The sequence below is a fragment of the Diadema antillarum genome, unplaced genomic scaffold, assembly GCF_040938485.1.
Source record: "Diadema antillarum isolate AM-2024a unplaced genomic scaffold, OU_Dant_1.0 seq00002518_RagTag, whole genome shotgun sequence".
Classification (NCBI taxonomy): Eukaryota; Metazoa; Echinodermata; class Echinoidea; order Diadematoida; family Diadematidae; genus Diadema; species Diadema antillarum.
The window spans coordinates 56,799-76,622 of record NW_027273121.1 but is presented as its reverse complement, the minus strand read 5'-3'; the positions used below and the strand labels follow the sequence as shown (position 1 = coordinate 76,622).

Genomic DNA, 19,824 nt, shown 5'->3' with positions numbered 1-19,824 from the left:
TGACCCCCCTGACCTTTGACCCATGACCCCCAACTTCCCTAGATAATCACTGCCCATCGGTACAAGCATATATACTAAGTTCCATGAAGATACCTTGAACCATTTGCGAGATATGGAGAAAAACATGAAAATTTTTTTTCTTCACAAAATAACCTATGACCTTTGACCTTTGACCCTGTGACCCTAAAATCCACACAAAGTATTATCCCCCAAGGATATACCCTCATACCAAGTTTGATGTAAAACCACCACACGGTTCTTGAGATATCGACAAAAACAAAACGGGACGGACGGACGTACGGACGGACGGACGTACGGACGGACGTACGGACGGACGTACGGACGTACAGACGTACGGACGGACGGACGGACGGACGGACGACCCGAAAACATAATGCCTCCGGCCACTTCGTTGCGGAGGCATAAAAAGGTATTTGTAAAGCATACATTTTTAAGCATCGTGGAATACAAGGAAGCATAAGATATCTTTAGTATTCATTGGGTAATTACAACAAAAACATTTCTAATACCTGGTAGTTATGTGTACATGTAGCTAGCTACATAATATGAGATCTATCAGCAAAAATGTTTCAGTGTTCAGAGATTTACATTATTTAATCATATTCTAATTTAGTAATAAAATCTTATCTCCACTCAGCAATTGATAAAGCATAACCAATGCATTCACACAATCAATATCTTTCACTTCTTAAAAGCAAGCAAGCTAGCATGAAATCAATAAAAGAAACTAAAAACTATGCAAGCGTACATCCTTTACAGTTTAGCAGAAAATAAATGTCGGTCTTCCATACTTCCTCTGTAAAAACCAATGGCATTCAATGCTATGTGTACATCACCTGATGAACAGCCACATGCTTTGGTGTGAGACTAGTTACAGAGACGTTCTTCTCAGAGACTAGTTACAGAGACTTAGGTGGCTAAATCATGAACGATTTATAGTGGCTGGAAAAACAATTCAATCAATTTGTTTTTCCTCCTCAAAATGTAGAGTATATCTTTTTCGGTTTTTAAAGTAAAGGATTCATGAACAGGTCTTGTACAATCATTCTGGAATGATTAGAGAGTTAAAGTACAGACCTTATGACGTAATGACATCCCTAATTCCTGTGATCAGATCTTTTACAAACAAGATGCAGTAATGATTATAACCTCACCTGGGACTGACTTCAGTTCTGATGACTATTCAAATCACTCTTTGTCATGGGGAGGGGGAACATATCACAGAACCGCTCATAAAGCATAATTACTGTTCAAACAACGATTACCGCAGTCTTTCAGCTTTGCTCAGACAGCATTTGTAAAGTACTCAAAATAATGTCCCCGGCCTGTTGGTGGCAATTACAGCGTTGATTACACCTGCAGCACAGATTTCACAAAGGAAAGTTGAAACCAGCTCTGTTCACAAACAGGAGTTACTGGGGCAGCCTCAGCTGTGGTCATCGGTCATTTCCAGGAACCGGGTGTAGACGTCTCTGCTGCACTCTCCCTTTGCATTGAAAACAAACTTGAAGTAGCTGCCATCTGCACACACAACTGGAAAGAAAAACACATTATAAAAGTCTATTTAGATCTATTCTATCTGACACACTGCATGTGCATGCATGAAGATGGGTGAACATAAACACACAGAAATGATCAAGTAAATGTGAACCAGGTTGACCGTCCAGCTCAAAACCCACAAAAAGTCACAGATTAGGAATCTCTGTAATGGACCAAAAGAAGTCATTTGGGTTGACTGACTCAAATTTTAAAGTTTGTCTTACCGGGCACAGTAATCTTCTCTCTACCTACAGTAAAAATTTGGTGACTTCAAACAAAATTGAAATGGAGATATTAGCAGCTATCCTGGACCTCATTTTAGGAGAGGTGCTGCTTCACTGTGAAATTGAAACTTCGGCACAGCACACTTGAGTGACCCTAATCTTTAAATCCTCTTTCTCCCTTTTCTATGAAACAGCACATCCTAGCTCTTTTCATATTAATCACTTCTTTATCTATTTATTTCCTTTTTTTTTTGTTAAGATGGTCCAATTCTAACAAATTATTTAACCTTTGTAAAGCTTAGAGCTTACTCTTTCGTACTACGTAGATAAGTAGAAATTAATTTTGGCCTACTTTTTGTGGGTTTTGAGCTGGGTGCACATATTTTCCTAAAAGCTATCAAGTGCAAGGCAGAGATCTATAAGGACCTTGATGAACAATATTTTAAAAAGCAATGAATAAGAGATGACACAGAAGATGCCTCCCTCCATGTGGAAGAGGAAGCGCCAACTCACCTATGACTGAGTTTGCATCAGTACCAAAGGCACAGATGCACTGTGCGTTGCCTGGAACCTGGAACTTGCAGAAACTCCAGTTTGAGCTGAAGTACTTTGGCAGGAAGCTGGCCGATGCAAGGCTGCCAGAGACACAGATAATGATGACGAGTCGTAAGACATGCACAGTCATTGACTTTATGTTCAAGACCGTTATCAAAGAATCTGGACTCTTACTACTTGTTACAAGTAAAGTTTATTCTCTCCTCACATAGGCTAAGTGGCAAGAGTATTTCCATTCTTCATGCAATGTAAGGGAATGTGTCTGAAGTTGTTTGTAATCAAGAAATATGAGAGGCAGTTCTCAAATGACATAATGGGCTGTGAGGCAGGAAAAGCCACTAACTGGTATGTGGTTTCATCAGTACATGACATGATCAAAATGAATTACTGATTTTCAAACTGTCCTAATTCTCCAGTTCTTGTACCTAATTTGACTAACACTTGCTGAACATCCATCTCAATGCCATTCAATATCTCTCAATTTTGACTCTGCAAACACATTGGAATATCCTATTTCAGGTCATTTGGAAACTTTTTAACAAAGGGTAATGAGATTCACACTTTCGGGCAATTACTAGTAGCCTGCAGCACTCAAGGAAAACCACTGAAATTTTCAAGTACAAGTACATCTATTTTCCACTAAACAAGGCAAGTGCCAAAATGTGTAGAAGAAATTAATGTTTTTCTGAATCCCGGAAGTTCATTGACCACGCCTATGACCTTTGACCTTGTGGTGAACTTGTGGTGAACTCCCCAAAGGACATCTACCATCCAAGTTTGGTCACAAATAGACATAGTGATCAAAAGTTATAAGCCATAATCAAAACAGGCCATAAAAACTTAACATTGGGCCCTAAAAGTTCGTTGACCCCTGTCTGTGACCTTTGACCTTGTGGTGACCTTGAACTCCCCAAGAGACATCTACCATCCAAGTTTGGTCACAAACAGACATACACATTAAAAGTTATGAGCCATAATCGAAACGCACTGTAAAAACTTAACATTGGGCCCTAAAGTTCATTGACCCCTGCCTGTGACCTTTGACCATGAGGTGACCTTCATGTTTGGAAAAATGTGTAACTTTGTATAACCACTCTTCCCTCCAAGTTTGATTGAAATTAAAGTCCTCAGTAGAGAGTTACCGGCATTCAAGTTTTTGTAGCGTTACGGACAGACAACGGACGGACAGACGCCTCAGGCGATCCCAATAGTCTCCCCGCACCTCCGGTTGGCTCGACAAAAACTAAAAGGCATATACACTTTGTATGTCCTATATTTCAATGCAAGCTCTCTGGGTATCATGTGCCATCACCAGATGCAATTTCATGCATCTTCAGGATTTCCACAATAAGACATGACATTCCAAACATGAATCATATGAGACAAGGAATTCTCACTGTGATTTCTTGTTCTTCTGAGGGTCTTCAGCTGCAAAGACGTGGACTGTACCATGATCGCTGGACACACACAGCAGAGAAGAGTCCTGGTTGAAGTTTATGCTGCAGTGAAATTGTGGAATCGGAGATAAATATGGTAACAATGTGTTCCCATTATGTGTGTGTGTAGAGGTAAAGCAATGCCAAATTACAAAACCCATCATCTTAAATATGCTCTTGTCAAGTTTCCACATGGTTTCTTTGGTAGATTTACAAAGTTTCTCATTACAAAAGCTGGAAATCAATATTAAGGTACCTCGAAAAGGCTTGGGGGGCAACAGGTTACAATGGCCAGCCAGGGTGACTGACCTAAGACTGTGCCCATATCCAAGGCTGCACACTAACCCATTTTGTACCCAGTTTTTTCATGTTTTACTGGTATATTCCTGAAAAAGTTACTGGTCCGACAGTGATTTTGACTGGTCAGGGACCTTCGGACCAGTGCCAGTGTACAGCATTGCCATACATTGTGGGTATACTGCCAACATGCGACTATTAAACTTGATCTTTAAGCCTTGACTGTCACTGTAATCACAATTCCTAATTATCAAATACATTTTGATATCACACTAAAACATGCAAATGCTGCATGTGCAGACATGGTATGGTTACAGAACTAAACTTTGACTCAATTCATCAGAGTAAACTTATGATGTAGGCAGAGAATGGCATTTCACACTTTAAATCTAGACCAAATTTCATGTAGTAGTGTTCACATTCTGCATGAAATACACTTCTTTAAAAACCTTTTTCAGAATAAGCAACAAGCATGTATAGTTCACACTGCAGATTGTTACTTTAGAGCTGACATCCAAGAAAGCGTAATATGCCCCTGTGTCTAAAGTTACAAGCATGGTGTTCAAAATGTGACATAGTCATTGTCACAACCTATATGCATGCCAGACACAAGTGTGACATAGCAGACATATATTGCCCTAGGACACATTCAACTACAAATGATAGATTGCAAAACTTCTTCAAAGCATCTTCTTTTTATCTTTCTGTGTCCATGTTGAGCGACATTTTTACCATGATTTACAATTTATTCTCATTTAATTGGCCTTTTGTCATTTATTGGATTATAAAATTTTACTGGGAAAGTAAATTGACTACATTCTAATACTAAGTACGGCTGTGAGCACGGATGCTGGCCAGTATGTGCCTAGGGAGTACATACCAGTATATCTGGGCTCCTCCTGCACCTCGCCTCAACTCCTGAAGCTGCTGGCCATTGCTGGTATCAAATATCCGTATCAGTGTCCCCTGGATGGGAGGCAAGAACACAGCGTACACTGACTACCATTTTTGTCTGAGAAACCACTGAGACTAAAGGATAATGTACACTTGACTAATGTACAACCAAAAACTTTTGTGTGCATGAAACTTTAACGAATTTTGCGACGAGCCTAGATTTGCAAATATAAAATGTACATAAAAAAACAAAACAAAAACAATGCATCGAATGCCAGTGGCAATTCACAAAAGTTTCATGCCATGAAAAAGGCCGTCAGCTTCAATTCGCGACAGTTTCATGCCACAAATGTTTCTGGTTTTACAGTATATTTACTTTCACACCTAGGTCTGACAAGTTTCATTTGTATGTAAAAAGGCAGGCACATTACTCGTGATTGCAATTCTGAAAATACCTGACAAATGAATCATAAATAATGTATCAAAGACAAAGGCGCACGTCAGCATAAGCAATGCTGATGCACTTTAGCCCTTTCAACGCACAAGGAGTTACAAGTACATGCTCAAATTACAGGCAGGTGGCTTGCCTATGATAAGAGGAGGGAGACCGAGAAAGAAGAATGAGAAACATGTCCCTTTTGTTAACCCACTGAAGATAAGCTAGGAGTCCACTCAGGCAGGTGTCTATGGGAAATGCGTCATCAAACAAGATCAGCCTATCCTCAGTGGGTTAGGGAGTTGTCCAAAGGGTGCAATTTAGACTTGCACAAAGTAAAATTTAGCATAGTTGTTATGTGTATATGCTAACATGATGATCATTATCGAAATGGGACTGCAACAAAGTCTTGGCTCAGTCCTAGGCGTGGCCTTGCCTGTATAGTCTGGGTTTGGTCCTGGTCTGGGTATAGGCCTGAGGCATGCTGGGATTGGCTTTGAAATGGTGGGACACCTCAGATGATGGGTAACAGAGTATTGTTTATTTTTTGAGAAATAATTTTTCTTTCTATTTTTGAGAACTGAATTGAACAAAGTATTGTTTACTTTTTGAAAAATATGAAAATAACCCAAACTGAAAACTAAAACTAAAACTTAAGTTTGCTTTCTTTGTAAAGGTCAAAACTTGTTAATTTGCCAACATTTTTTAACAATCTCATCCACAGCTTACTGCACACCCTTCTCAGCTTTGTGACCATTATGGCTGCAGTTTGTGTTTCAATAATCTGCACAATGATGATGATAATTCTGGCCATGTCACTATGGAAGGTTGGAGATAAACAGAAAGTACCACACAAGCAACATGAGAGTCTGAGAACTGGGATCTGCAATGTCTGTGAACACTTTCCAAACTGACCTATAACTTGCATGTTATATGATCCTTCAATGATTGATCAATAATCTTTACTGGTTCTTCTCGAGTTTTTTATGTATGACAATTGTTAGAGGAAAACTGCTTGCATTGTTATTGTTAAAAAGCATACCCTATCTGATGCTGTGGCAAGTCTCGATCCCTGGTGATTGAATGTCAAGCAGCTGAGGGCGCCCTCGTGTGCCGTGATATCCTGTGGTGGTCTGTCTGTCTGAGCGAGGTCAACGATCTGCACGTGGCCTGTCTTGGTGCCTGGGAATGCTAACAGTGAGTTGTTGCTGTTTGGACACAGGACACACAGACCTGCAACACATTGAAGAGAGAGAGAGATTGAAAGCAAAAGGACTTGGGTACACTGTACACGAGGACATTTGACAACAGAATGTTGCACGCACCAATTTCATGTGACAACTCAAAACAGGTAATATGGGTCAACCTAGTCAATTTTTAGGTCATAAAGTTTTCTGATACAGTAATTCTTCTTCTACATAATCCTAAAGCCTGGATATTAAGCTGTTGAGGACGGTTAGATTTTGCTACAACACGCATTTCCCATAGACGTTTACCTGAGTATACGCGCGACTTGCCTCAACAGGTTAAAACCAGTGGGAAATTGTGTTTTTTTAAAACACTGTTTTTGTAGAATAATGTGATCAGGTATGTCTTAGAGGCCAGTTTTCATTTTCCAAAAAACAAAACAAAAACAAAAAACCCTTTACACACTCTCTTCACTTTCAACTCCTCATGACTTTTGAAAGAATGATTCTACCGCCTTGAAAGTAAGTATTCGTCATGAATAGAGTGTGCTAATAGACCATACAAAATGTCAGTGTAACCTGATCATCCCTTCACTGTGGTTGCTATTGAGTTAACATCCTGTTCTTTTTGTCCTATTCATTACACAGAGCACAACTTGGAATAGATAAGTACTTGAATAGAACCTAAATTTCAAAGCCTCTTTTCTCAGTGCACACTTTTTCAGAGTGTGTACTTTCTTTTCATTATTTTGTTAGGAAGTTTTGTTTTTGGTTAGGAAGGTGCATTTGTGTTGAGTTATGCACCATTTTAAAGCATAGAGTCTGCTCTAAGCTACACATACTGCATCATGTGATGCCACATGATGCACTGCAAGTAGGGAGCACAACTATTGTGTTCAGCTTTCCTTATCTCATCCCATTTTTGCTTTTGTCTTACTTGTCTTTATTTACAAAAATACACTGCAGAGGAGCCAAAACTTGGACCCAGTAACAACAGAAATCTTTTGAATCAAATGTGAGTACACTGCAAAGGTGTGTGTTATGCTTACACTTTCACTTCAGTTAGTTATCACTGAAACATTATTACAGGCTATGGAGTTGTGAATGTATAAAGTTCCAAGTAGCAACTCCATTGCCAAGGTTTCCAATATATCACCTTAAACCCACTTACAGTGTACATCACCTGGGTAAATTAACCTGTTGAAGACGAGTCCCGAGAATACTCGCGCAGGTGTCTATGGGAAATGCGTGTTATAGCAAAATCAGTCTGTCCTCAACGGGTTAAGGGGGAGAACAACTCACCTTTAGGGTTGGGGCTCGTATCGAAGACATGGAGCTGCTGAGGGTTCTGTGTGAATGTATACACTTTGATCATAGAGTGTAACACCACTACAATTCTGTCACATGAAAAAGAGCAGAATGAAAAATCAGGTTACACTTGATCTTCAGTATTTCTGTTGTGTGAGGGACTACACGACTGATTACACTTTAATAGTGGACTGCAACACTGCATTAATTATGGCACAGATGAAATGGGGAATCTAAGGGTACAATGTGTATTGTATCATAATAGCAGCAGTAACTTGATATCAATACGAAGGGTAATACAAAATTGTATGTAATAAAGGCATCGTACAATTTGAATGCAAGTTTTACAACATCATCATTGACACCTGTGTGAATTCAGCATTGCAGAAATTCAAAGGGCCAGCCTCAGAGGCTCTCTGCTAAAAGCCAAGAATATACTACAAATGCAGTGAACGAAAGTCAAGGTGTGCAAATACATATCTATCAAACCAGTGGGCAACAAGACATTTTTGATGATCAATTGAATATGACAACACATCATCCCACATGGCATTCATGGGTAGCTGATACAGGAGGCCTTGGTAATTTAATTACACCAAGATACAGCGGCTTTTACGTGAACAGCTAAAAAAAAAGTAATTTTTCATGCATTACACCGAAAAAAAAACCCTTCTGCTTTATAGTCTACGAATGGTCATTAAATTACACATCGGATGACTCAAAATGAAAGTGAACTTGTGATTTCATATGTGAAATGACAGAGTGACAAGGTTGATTAACAAAAATTTGTACAGTAACTGTCATTGATAGCTACATGTACATACAGTATCAAAGTGCTTATGACTCGCCGAGTCAGCGCCACAGCACAACCCACATGGTTGGACCAACTTTTTTTCTAAAACAGTGGAGTATTCTTACCTGTCTCTTCGTAACCGCACACTTTTGACCTCGCTGGAAAATTCAAGCTCAATGACTGGCTTTTTCTTCAGGTCATCCCAGATCATTGCTGAAAATACATGTAAGCAATGAGCAAAGACACAGGTCATGGAATGATAGTGTTCTGACTGTCATGTGCACCATACAGTGTATCATATAAAAGACACAACCTTAAGCATAAATACATACACAAAAAAGGTTTACTTCAACCTACAAAATTTTACTAGCAGAGCGCTTACAATCAAATATTCTTAACCCGTTGAGGACGGGCCAATTTTGCTACTTCACACATTTCCCATAAACCCTTGCCCAAGTATATTTGGGACTCATTCTCAACGGGTTAAACAGGTTTCATAACTTTTGAATCCACTGCCTGATTTTTCTTAAACTTTCACAGATGTGTTTCACTAATATTGCTGCTTTCACTCAATCCACGTTGATATTAGAGCATTGGTTTCCTTTAAGGTATCTTCTAACAATGCTTCCAGTTTTCAACAATCCAAGCGCCACAGTTCTATTGATGCAAACAGTGCCAATGGTATTGTATCAAATATTAAGCTTTGACAAAAATTGCAGATTGCAGTTTGGAATTACTGCTAAAGCTTTTGTGAAAGTGATCTGGTGAAAGAGACCAGATTTTTGACACTCGTTTTTCCCATTAGACTGTAGGGTTTATGCAATAAACTTACATTCGTACAAAGTGTATATTGCAGAAACAGTTTGCAAGTATTCTGATATTTGTTCAAAGTATGATAAAAACTGCATACCGGTAGATTTCGAAACTTTTGTATGCCACAGTATTTCCTTTATTTGAACATAATGAGGGAGATCAGTCATCAAAGTTCAGTGTTTCTTTCAATGTCAAACAGTGTCCCAGGGAAGCAAAAGCCTGAATCTAAATGTGGATCGAGTAAAAGCAGCAATATCAGCAGAACACACAGTGAAAATTTGAGGAAAATCGGACAATCTGTTGAAAAGTTATTAATTTTTACAGCTTCTCTGCTGTCACCGCTGGATAAGGAGACTACTACACTTCATGATGTCATTATGGACAACGATATAAAGAAAATATATGGAGAATTCCACAAAATTTCATTTTTCATGAAAAATACACTGTATTCCATCAACTTGTTACTGACATACATGTTACATGAAAAGGGTAATATTATTCCCCCTGCTTTGTTAAAGCGATAGTAAGTCAAGTACTCTTTCATTATGCTAGAAAAATGAAAATGTGCCCAGTTTTCTTTATATCTTCATAATCAATCATTGTCCATGATGACATCATGAAGTGTAGTAGTCTCCTTGATCTAGAATAATGACACCAAAACTTTAAAAATTTATCACTTTTGAACAAACAGAATTTTCTTCATATTCTCACTGATGTGTTCTACTAGTACTGCTGTTTTCACTCAATGCACATTTATATTTGGGCTTTGGTTACATGTTGGAGTGGGTATCAGTTGCACCCAGACTCCACATATGGCAAGGGAATTCAACACATGGTGATCACCATACATGAGTGTTGTCTTACCTTTATTAGGGGGGTAATGGGGGTTTTTCCCTCCTCCCACCAAGGCAAGGTAGTTGCACCTGAAGAGCATTTCCACGTGTCCAACACCACCATCTGTGAAATCTGTTGATACAAGGGAAATGAATTCAATGAATGTGGTATTGTAATGACAGTTAGTACACCTGTACATGATAATGAGGAAAAAAGACTTGGATAAACTGTACCACCTCTAATAGAAAAAAAAAATCACAAATCTCTGGATACATTTTTCCCATATTTGTTATGACAACTTCATGTTACTGTCAATATTTGAATGAACACACACCTGTGTAATATACTGACAATATTTAACGATGACATTTGATAGAGAATACGTGAATTGGGCACAATACTGACAAAAAACTTAAACAAACAAACCTGGGATATGACATAGCAACTTCTACAGAGATGGTGATTATTCTGAAAGAAGTATGTAATTCATATCTACTGTGCACTTTGAATTGTCCCAAATTTATGTTACGTCTAAAAGTTTGAGACAATAAAGCTGCTAAAAGGTGATTATTTTTTTTCAAAATAAGATAATCTACAAGAATTTGACCAACTTGGTAAAAAGAAATGCCCTTCCCATTTTGCTGCACCTTTTAAAAACATGAAGATGTATATACTGTTGTATAGTTTGGCATGTTGAGTTCAGCACTCAATGCAGAAATAGTGAAGTCTCAGTAATTTCTTTTTGTCACTATTTCCAAGTGTGTGCTCTGTGGGGTCCTACATGCACTTCTACAGGGCAACTACTAGAAAGTACTGATCTGGGGTTGATGGGTCAAGGGTTAAACCTGCTGAAACAGCAAAAAAAAGTGGGGGAGGGGCCTGGAGGGTGGGGTGAGACCAGGGAGGTGAGACTGAGATACATAAATATCTTGATATAGTACAATGTATAATGCCTACTCTGTAAAAGAAAGTGATCACGTTTTGCAACATGTTTTCTTTTCCCCACTGTGGTACCCCATGAGCATGCATGACCACTGATATCTAATCCCTGCCCAGTATTTTGAAACATAACTGTGCCGTCAATGCCTAGTTGATTTAAATGTAAAAACAATATCATGAATGTAATGTAAAAACAATATCATGCCAGAAACAACAATCTACATGTATGTACAATGTATGTTCAAGTTGACACTAAAATCCCTGCCAAGCTACATTTGAACTTGTGTGCCAAGAGCCTGACTGGATATAAATCCTACATATATTCAGATACTGTACACATTTGAATACCAGTTGCAAAAATCTCTGAAATGTTGACAATGCAAAAGACTAGTGGTAGATTGCCTTTACCCATAGCCTGGCTATATACTGTATGTCAAAACAGTCTGCATTATCAATATATCTCTTCCTCTGCCCCCCCCCCCCCCCCCCCCAAATAAAAAAAAAATAAAAAAAAATAAAAAAAAAAATAAAAAAATGAAAGAAACAGAGCAGTGATTCCCTACACAGTAGATACAATATGTATGACACCTTTTTTGTGAATGCATGGAAATAACCACAATGGTTAGTGTGTTACTTATATACCAATTGGTAAAGGACAAAACTAAACACTGTTTATGATCTTATACAACCTTTGACCCCATGACTGCAAAATTCCAGGAGAAAATCATTGTCGGCAGTACAGGCATTATACATGTATGTACAAAGTTTCATGATAAACATTGAGCCATTTCCGAGGAATGGAGAAAAAAGTGAAATTTTAGCATTTTCACTTGACCTTTGACCCCGTGGCCCTAAACTTTCCCAGAGAGAATTTTTATCTGGTAATGCATGTATACACTAAGTTTTATGAAAGAAAACCTGCAGGCATTGCATAAATACAGGGGAAATTGTGTAATAATTGTAATGATTTGACATTAACCTTTCATCTTTGACCTAAAGTTGATAGTCACAACTTTGTCCAATCATACATATTTATGCCAAGTTTTACTGGGATTTACTCACATGGTTTTTAAGTTTATATGCTGTCCACAAAATTGATTACGAACGGACAGGACGGAGGAATGGAAGGACAGACAGACAACCTGAAAATATAATGCCTCCAGTGACACTTCGTGGTAAAGGCATAAGAACAGATTTCACTTTGAATTGATCTCTTAACAAAGATTTACTAGATAGACACTATGAGAGGGACAAAGCTAGTGTACAATATAGCCCTTTTTACACTTGTGTTTCTTAACCCTGGACTTTCTCTGACCCAGGACTATCGTTAGTCCCGTACCAATTTTTTCAGCATTTTTACACTGGCCAATTAGTCCCGTACTATCTCTTGTCCTAAGGCTAAGGAGAAAACTGACCTTTTTACACTCGTATTTCTTAGCCCCGGACTTTCCAAACCACATGAATATTCATGATTACGCTGTGCACTGTACACGTACACGCACGCACCGGCAGCACTTGATTACCTCGTTTCTGATTGGTCAGTGGGGGTCCGACTTCGTCTCCGTCGCTTAGCCCCGGATTATTTTTTCCTTCTGTTTACACTCACTTGCTTGGCACCGCAATTGCGGTGCTAACCCTTCTATTTTGCAGGGCCAGGTAATACCGGACTATCGGTGGGGCTAGCCCACTTTGGCAAAAACGAGTGTAAACAGAAAGTGGGCTAAGGATAGTCCCGTATCAACGGTGGGGCTAAGGCCCCCCCTTAGCCCCACCGTTGGTGGTCAATAGCACAATCAGGGTATGCAATTGTGTAACAGGGCAAAAATGAAAAAAACTTGGTGAAAATGCTTTTTTTGTTGTTTGTTGTAGCTGAGTGTTCAAATTTTCATTTCATGTAAAGAACGAGTCAAAATTTTGCATTAAACTGCACATAAATTAGCATTTAAATTAAGGGTGTCGAATTACGTTGAAATGACTAATATATTGGAAAAATTCATTTTAAAAAAGGACAATGTTTTTTTCATCTGATATTGCTGTTAGATATTCCTGATAAATATCCCTTTCATTCACCACCAGCACATAGCCATGACATGTCACAAAATATGAATGAATTTCATATTTTCACTTCTCGAAATGGATGATCAATTTTGTAGGCATTATTTTGAATTCAAATAAAACCACTTTTACATATTTTATCATATTTCACTTTTGCCAAAGAGTGAAGAGGCGAAACTTTCAGGAATAGGTAACAGACATATAGTGGCCATTATTACAAATTTTTATGAAATTAGGGCTGGTACTTTGGAAGATATTATATTTTTCATCAAAAAATTATCTGTACAGTTTGACCTTGAATGTGCGCACAGTGTTTGGATCAATTCTCATATTTGTAAACACAGATAGAAGAATGAATGTGAGATTTATGATGACTTGAGTTGATATCAAAGCTGTGACACTTAAACAATGACATATTAAGCCAAAATACTATGTTTTTGCTTATGATATCTTTAGAAATTGAACAAGCATTGAAATATGAAGACTGAACACTTATCATATGACCTTCATGCAGTATAACATGGGCGTGTATCGCACTTTTTTATGCTCAGCAATTTGTAAAAATATAAAAAAATAAGTTCCTATTGTTCAAATTTGCTAAAATTTTCACACAATAGATTTCTACATATGTACAATTCATGGTTAAAAAAACAAGGATACTCAATAAGGGGAACAGATTCTTTAAAGTAGTCAAATTAGGATATACCTCACTGAAAATACTGAAAAACGGCTGCACTTATTTTACTCAGCATTTGAAAATGGCTCAAAACTCAAAACTGGCTGAACATTTATTGGCAAACAGCGCACCATATTGTAGTGTGTCTTCAGTACTTTCAGGAAAAGCAGAAAAATAAGCTGTTTCTCCATGTATAGCTGTACAGCATGGGTTAAAAGGTCACAATGTCACAAAAATAAGCCAGCATTACACTCCTACCAGGACGGGACTTCAGACCTTATAACTTTCTCCAGCTGAAAGAACCACTGTTTTTTATTGCATGCAAGCAATGCCAGGAAAAAATCCATTAATTTGATACCAAACACATAGGGGTAGACTTAAAATATGGACCTCAAATCTTGATTTTACGTAAGTTGTAAAACGCTTTTTTTGACGCATTACGTGGGTTTTGGGGGACTTTTTGGTAATTAACCTTTAATAATTAACAGTAAATGAGAAGAAATTAGCTATTGTCTTACCACATGTGATTACTGATGTCTTAGCATGCTGCATGTGAATTTTTAAGTCAGTTGGTGCATTCTTTTAGAAGTTACAATTTTTTAAAGTGAGAAAGTCATGATTGCATACCCTGATTGTGCTTATCACCTGGTACGGGACTAAGCAAAAATTTCCAGGTGTAAAAAGCCCTTATCATGGTCTTGACAACACTGACCACCATACAGACCACAACAAAGGCTGTTAAAGACGTCCAACTGATTACTTTAACAAATTACTTTCAGAGCTACCAAGTCTCACGCATTGTGAGTGAGACTCAAGCATTTAGGGTCTGTCTCACGATCTCATGCATGACACCCATTTTTCTCACGCATTTTGCAATTGAAGGCATATCTCCCTTTTGTCTTTCAAAATAAGTAAAAAATAGTAACTGAAGTATTCATCAGCTTGCACCATAAACAGTTAAGATTGAAAAAGCTCCCAAACCGCGGGAGGGCAGACACCCCCTCCCACACCCTCCCCTCGCTCAGTTGCTTCGCTCCCTCGCTCATGCACATGCACGCGCGCCGAGATGCCGAGTCATGAAAATCTCACTCATGAAAATTTTTTGAACTTGGCATCTATGTACTTTCAGTCCCTTTCAAAGGGGTAGAGACTTATTTTGACTTTAGAGGTGATGTTATGCATGGATGTGAAAATGAAACAGAAGTTAAACAAGAACAGGAAACAAGTTGAACAAAGGCAACACATAAAGACCGGGTCACTTCTACAGTATGCCACACCAGTTATACATAACTTGATGCTCTTCTGAATAGATGTCATGAACAGTGTGTGATGACCCTAAAACTTTGATGTGAATAACAGTACATGTTGTACACTGTACTTCCTAGTTTTGCTGTGAAGGCAGGAAAACAATTCATTATCTCAGACACTGCTTACATTCAATGCTTTTTTTCACAGTTGTGTTTCTGCCATTACGTGGTAGTCACTTTCGAAGTCTCCTGACCTGTATCTGCTCAACAACTTAGAGGTATTTCAAAGCTGTAAAAAAGTGTTTTTCCATCCATAGGTCTTTCCCTCATTTGCTGTGTATTCTGCAGCATGGTACATTAATCGCTTTATAGTCACATGGTCTAATACCAATTGGTCCAATTCCCAGATCATCTCAGATTAATACAGCTATTACCACCCAGTTGGTCTACTATCAATTTGGTCTAATGGCCACTAAGATTTTGTCTAATCATGACTTTGTCCAGACTGTAAAATTGATATTTTCGCACTTAATTTTTTGCGCTGGGCTGGGTGAGATGAATTTCATGTGTTTTTAATTCTATGGGATCAAGACATTCTTTTATTGTGCTTTAATTTTCGTAGCAGCTTCTGGTTGCACGAAATGTGCGAAAAGTTCAACACCCGTAAATTTTCCTCTTTTACAGAACCCACTTTGACTAATTTGACAAAGTTTACAGCTTTTCTAACTCTGCAAGTTTTCAAGCCCACTGTGAATGGCCCTGATGTGGGAATTCCCCAAAGGAGTTTCAGTGGTGAAAGCTGATCATAGTTTCCTGTCAAAGTTGACTGGGTGCGCTGATTCTATCTATGGTGATGCTCAGTAAAAGGCCTGGTCACACTACTTACAGTTATTTTTCGTGACAAACAAAAGCTGGATCCCATTGTGCACTACTCTCGGATCAGATTTAGTGCTCTACTAATTGCTCTGAAGAGCATCTGCAGTGGGGAAACGCTTACTTAGTCCAATGCAACTTTCCAACCCTTTCCTTACTTTCTTTGTGTTATAATGTGTGTGTGTGTGTGTGTGTGTGTGAGTGTGTGTGAGTGCATGTATTATCAGGGGTCGCACTTAACTTTTTTTTTAACTAGCCAGGTGGACTACTTAGAATCAATTTTGACACTGAAGCAATATTTTGGCTAGCCAGACGGACTAGTAACTTCAGAATTTTATGATTTTTAGCTAGTCCGACGTGATTTTGGGTGGCCAATGGCCAGCGGACCATTGCCAATTTCGAACCCTGATGTTATAAAGAAAGTCCAGAAGTGCATAAAAGCGGAAAAGCATACTTTTCTCTGTCAAAGCTTCTTTCATAAATTTCACACTACACACTATACTTTATTTCTAAAAAATCAAGATTTTCCTTATTAATGCATATTTTTTCAAGAGTATTACAAAAGGATTTTACCAAATTCCTCAAAAGAAACATTTTCCCTACACCTGAATATAAGTTACATATTAAATTTAACACTCAAAGTAGTACTGAAAGTAACATCTTGAGCATCAATGGCATACAAATTTTTATAAGTCTATTCAGTTAAATTATGTGATCACATGGGATTATTTAGTGCTGCCAGCACCTTCTATCCAACTCCTTAACTTTTTAGAATATTTAAAGTTTTATCATTGCCTTAGTGTATCATTAGGTGTTTGTGAGATCACAGTACATGTACATATTTCACATTGCAAACATGGCACAGAGGGTCCATTTTAGTCTAATTTGTAACAGGGCATAACCTTGCCAAGCCACATCTGCAACAACTTTGTTCATGCTGCACATGCTCTTTTTTACATATTTTTCAACTACTGTAAAAGTGGATATTTTCGTGCGACTAATTTTTCGCGCTTGGCCCGGTAAGAAGAGTTTTGCGTGTTTTTAATTCCGCGGAGTCAAGACATCACGCACAGGAACATATGGCAAGCAGAAATATTCCTGTGCTTTTATTTTCGCGCTAGTTTTTGGTTGCGCGAAAATTACAACACCGCGAAAATTTACGCTTTTACAGTATGCGGGCGAGGGGGGGAGGGAGGGGGAGGGGGGCCTTACTGGAAATGGAATTTTTGCCTTCTCTTACCTTGTCTCTCCTTTTCCTTGAGGGGATCACAATTGTACACCCGGAAGCCATTTTCCATGCCACAGGCGAAACAACCTGTTGTGAAAAAAAGAATCAATCAAGTGTGTGTGTGTGGTATTACTGAATATATCATGGAATGCTTGGTTGTGATTTAAGGAGGCACAACTACAACATGTACGTACATATGGGACTGTGTGTTATGTGCAATCAAGAAGACATCCCTTTTACAAATAATTCAAAAAATTATATTCCAAAATTGTAGATTCATAAAGTTATCCCAATCTGCAGCTACAAAACAATTGAGATAGTGACTTCATTATCAAAGTGCACACAATCACCTCTTGCGACTGTTTAAAACATTTGCACACATCTGCAAACTAGATCAAAATAATCAAGTAATTTAAATAGTCTCGTAGCCCATGATGGTGGCTGTCATCACTACACTCAACGACATCCTTCTTTTTGTAAAGTTTATTCATTATGCTCCATCAGCATTCTGAGACAATTTTCTATAGTAGAAGGGTGTATCCCATGGCCATCGGACATGTTGTTAGCAAACAAGAGTAATAGTATACCAACGAGAAAGAATATTATTCTTTACAGCACCAGAACAACAACAACAAAAAGCCACTCAACTTCCTCTCAGTGTTGGCATGACATTTACATGTTCAGCTCCCTGATACATACAATGTACATTAAAACTGTTTTGATAATTGTAACAAACTTGTAATGAACTAATATGGCCCGTATGAAATATGAAGTACAGATCTGACAGACATAAAGGCAGGCCTGTAAATCCACCACAACCTGCACACAATCAAAGCAAATTCCCATGTGCAGTAAAGCAAAGTGTGATGTGAGTAGGATACATACCATGGGGTCTACATGTATGTTCTATTGTTTTAAATAGCACGACCAAATGCCATGTGACACTTGTGTACAGCAATAGAGCTGTGTAGACTGTGAGCTATCAGGGTTCAAAATTGGCGATGGTCCGCTGGCCATTGGCCACCCAAAATCATGTCGGACTAGCTAAAAATCATAAAATTCTGAAGTAACTAGTCCGTCTGGCTAGCCAAAATATTGCTTCAGTGTCAAAATTGATTCTAAGTAGTCCGCCTGGCTAGTTAAAAAAAAAGTTAAGTGCGACCCCTGGGCCTATGTATTAGTACAGTACTACACAGCCCCGGAGACCGCGCCGCCAGGCGCGGTCCTGGCGGCTTCCCCACAGTTTCGCTAATGTGAGAATAACGAATAGCTCCCCTATTCTGTGTGCTTGTGCAAGTGATTGTGAATTCTGTGAACATCGGTGAGCTGCTTATAAGACATCATTTTGTGCATCACAAGCAATGAAATGCCTCAAACCGTCGCCGATGATAGTCATTTAGGTTTCATCGACCCATGTAAGTATTCCTAGTAGTTTCTGTCGAAAAATTAAGGAAATATAGCGCCGCAAAGGCACCCGTTTGTTCAACATGAAGATCTGAAATGGGAGCACGGCGCAGCCGCCACACTGCGTGTGGCGGCTGTCGCAGTTAGGTACTACATAGTCGATTCTACAAATGTACGGTACCTACACTGTCACTGTAGTCTGTTGAGAACACCTGCATGATATTCTTAATTACATTGTACATAAAAGCTGTATGATTACATTAAAATATCACACCTATCAAGTCTAATGCCTAAAAAGGCACGAGTCTCACTCCCCAGCAACCCATCTTCTCATGCTCACCCGCCCACCAATAATTTTCTCACGCCTCCCAGGAAGAAAGAAGAAGCACTAAGAAAAGGAACAAACTTCCAGATCAACAATAAATATTGGATGAGAAGCCTGTTAATGCTGAACTGTTATTGCTTTTGTATAAAACCTATGCTCTTTGCGTGCGGTCGAATTTTTACACGTGAGGTCGAACCTTCGTGCTGGATATGTTCAGCATGTTCAGTCTCTAAACAGACCCGTGCACTGGGATCCCTGCTGTGCTGATACTGATAGTGAAACTGATAGTGATAACACCCTAAAGTAATTTACCAAATCAAAGTAATTTTAGGGCAATCATATGGCAGACGTTGGTCCGTCACATACTTTTAGGACATTCGACAAGTGTGCTTTGCTGGTCATGAAATTGTAAATTTACAGGTGTACGATAAGGACCGGGGCGTAAGAGTATGCTGTCGTAATATCGCTTGCAGAGAGGAATAGTAACATACAGTAGGTTTTAAACTCACCGTGATCCTGATTGAAACCCGCGTACAGGAGGTTGTTATCGTACGAGTTCTCTGGACCTAAATTCATCATGACCTATTTCTCGTAACTTTCCCGATATTTTTTTAGTTATCTATCTTTTCCAATACATCGAGCGCCTTGTAAATCAACTCATTGGATGCTACGATAATAATGATTTCAGTCTATTTCTTCGTGCTCCCCCTCCCTCACGCTGGTGCTGTGGTGATGGTGGT

At 38.7% G+C, this 19,824-nt stretch overlaps 1 protein-coding gene across 1 annotated transcript; it reads right to left on the bottom strand.

Moving 5' to 3' along the window:
- Window positions 1-390: 390 nt before the first annotated feature.
- Window positions 391-19,824, bottom strand: LOC139714905 (WD repeat domain phosphoinositide-interacting protein 3-like). Its single transcript, XM_071626552.1, has 10 exons — window positions 19,594-19,824; window positions 17,368-17,442; window positions 10,368-10,469; window positions 8,816-8,903; window positions 7,892-7,986; window positions 6,445-6,635; window positions 4,953-5,038; window positions 3,737-3,838; window positions 2,298-2,419; window positions 391-1,554 (listed from the first exon to the last, which is right to left on the bottom strand). The coding sequence occupies exons 1-10, from the start codon at window positions 19,661-19,663 to the stop codon at window positions 1,448-1,450; spliced, it is 1,038 nt and encodes a 345-aa protein (XP_071482653.1). The 5' UTR covers window positions 19,664-19,824; the 3' UTR covers window positions 391-1,447.

Bases quoted from the DNA above. Each gene is read 5' to 3' on its own strand.
- LOC139714905 (XM_071626552.1), bottom strand. From the start codon at position 19,663: ATGATGAATTTAGGTCCAGAGAACTCGTACGATAACAACCTCCTGTAC. The intron at 8,904-10,367 runs GTAAGACAACAC...ATGTATTTTCAG, and splicing joins CCATTACCCCCCTAATAAAG to CAATGATCTGGGATGACCTG. The intron at 1,555-2,297 runs GTGAGTTGGCGC...TTTTCTTTCCAG, and splicing joins TGATGCAAACTCAGTCATAG to TTGTGTGTGCAGATGGCAGC.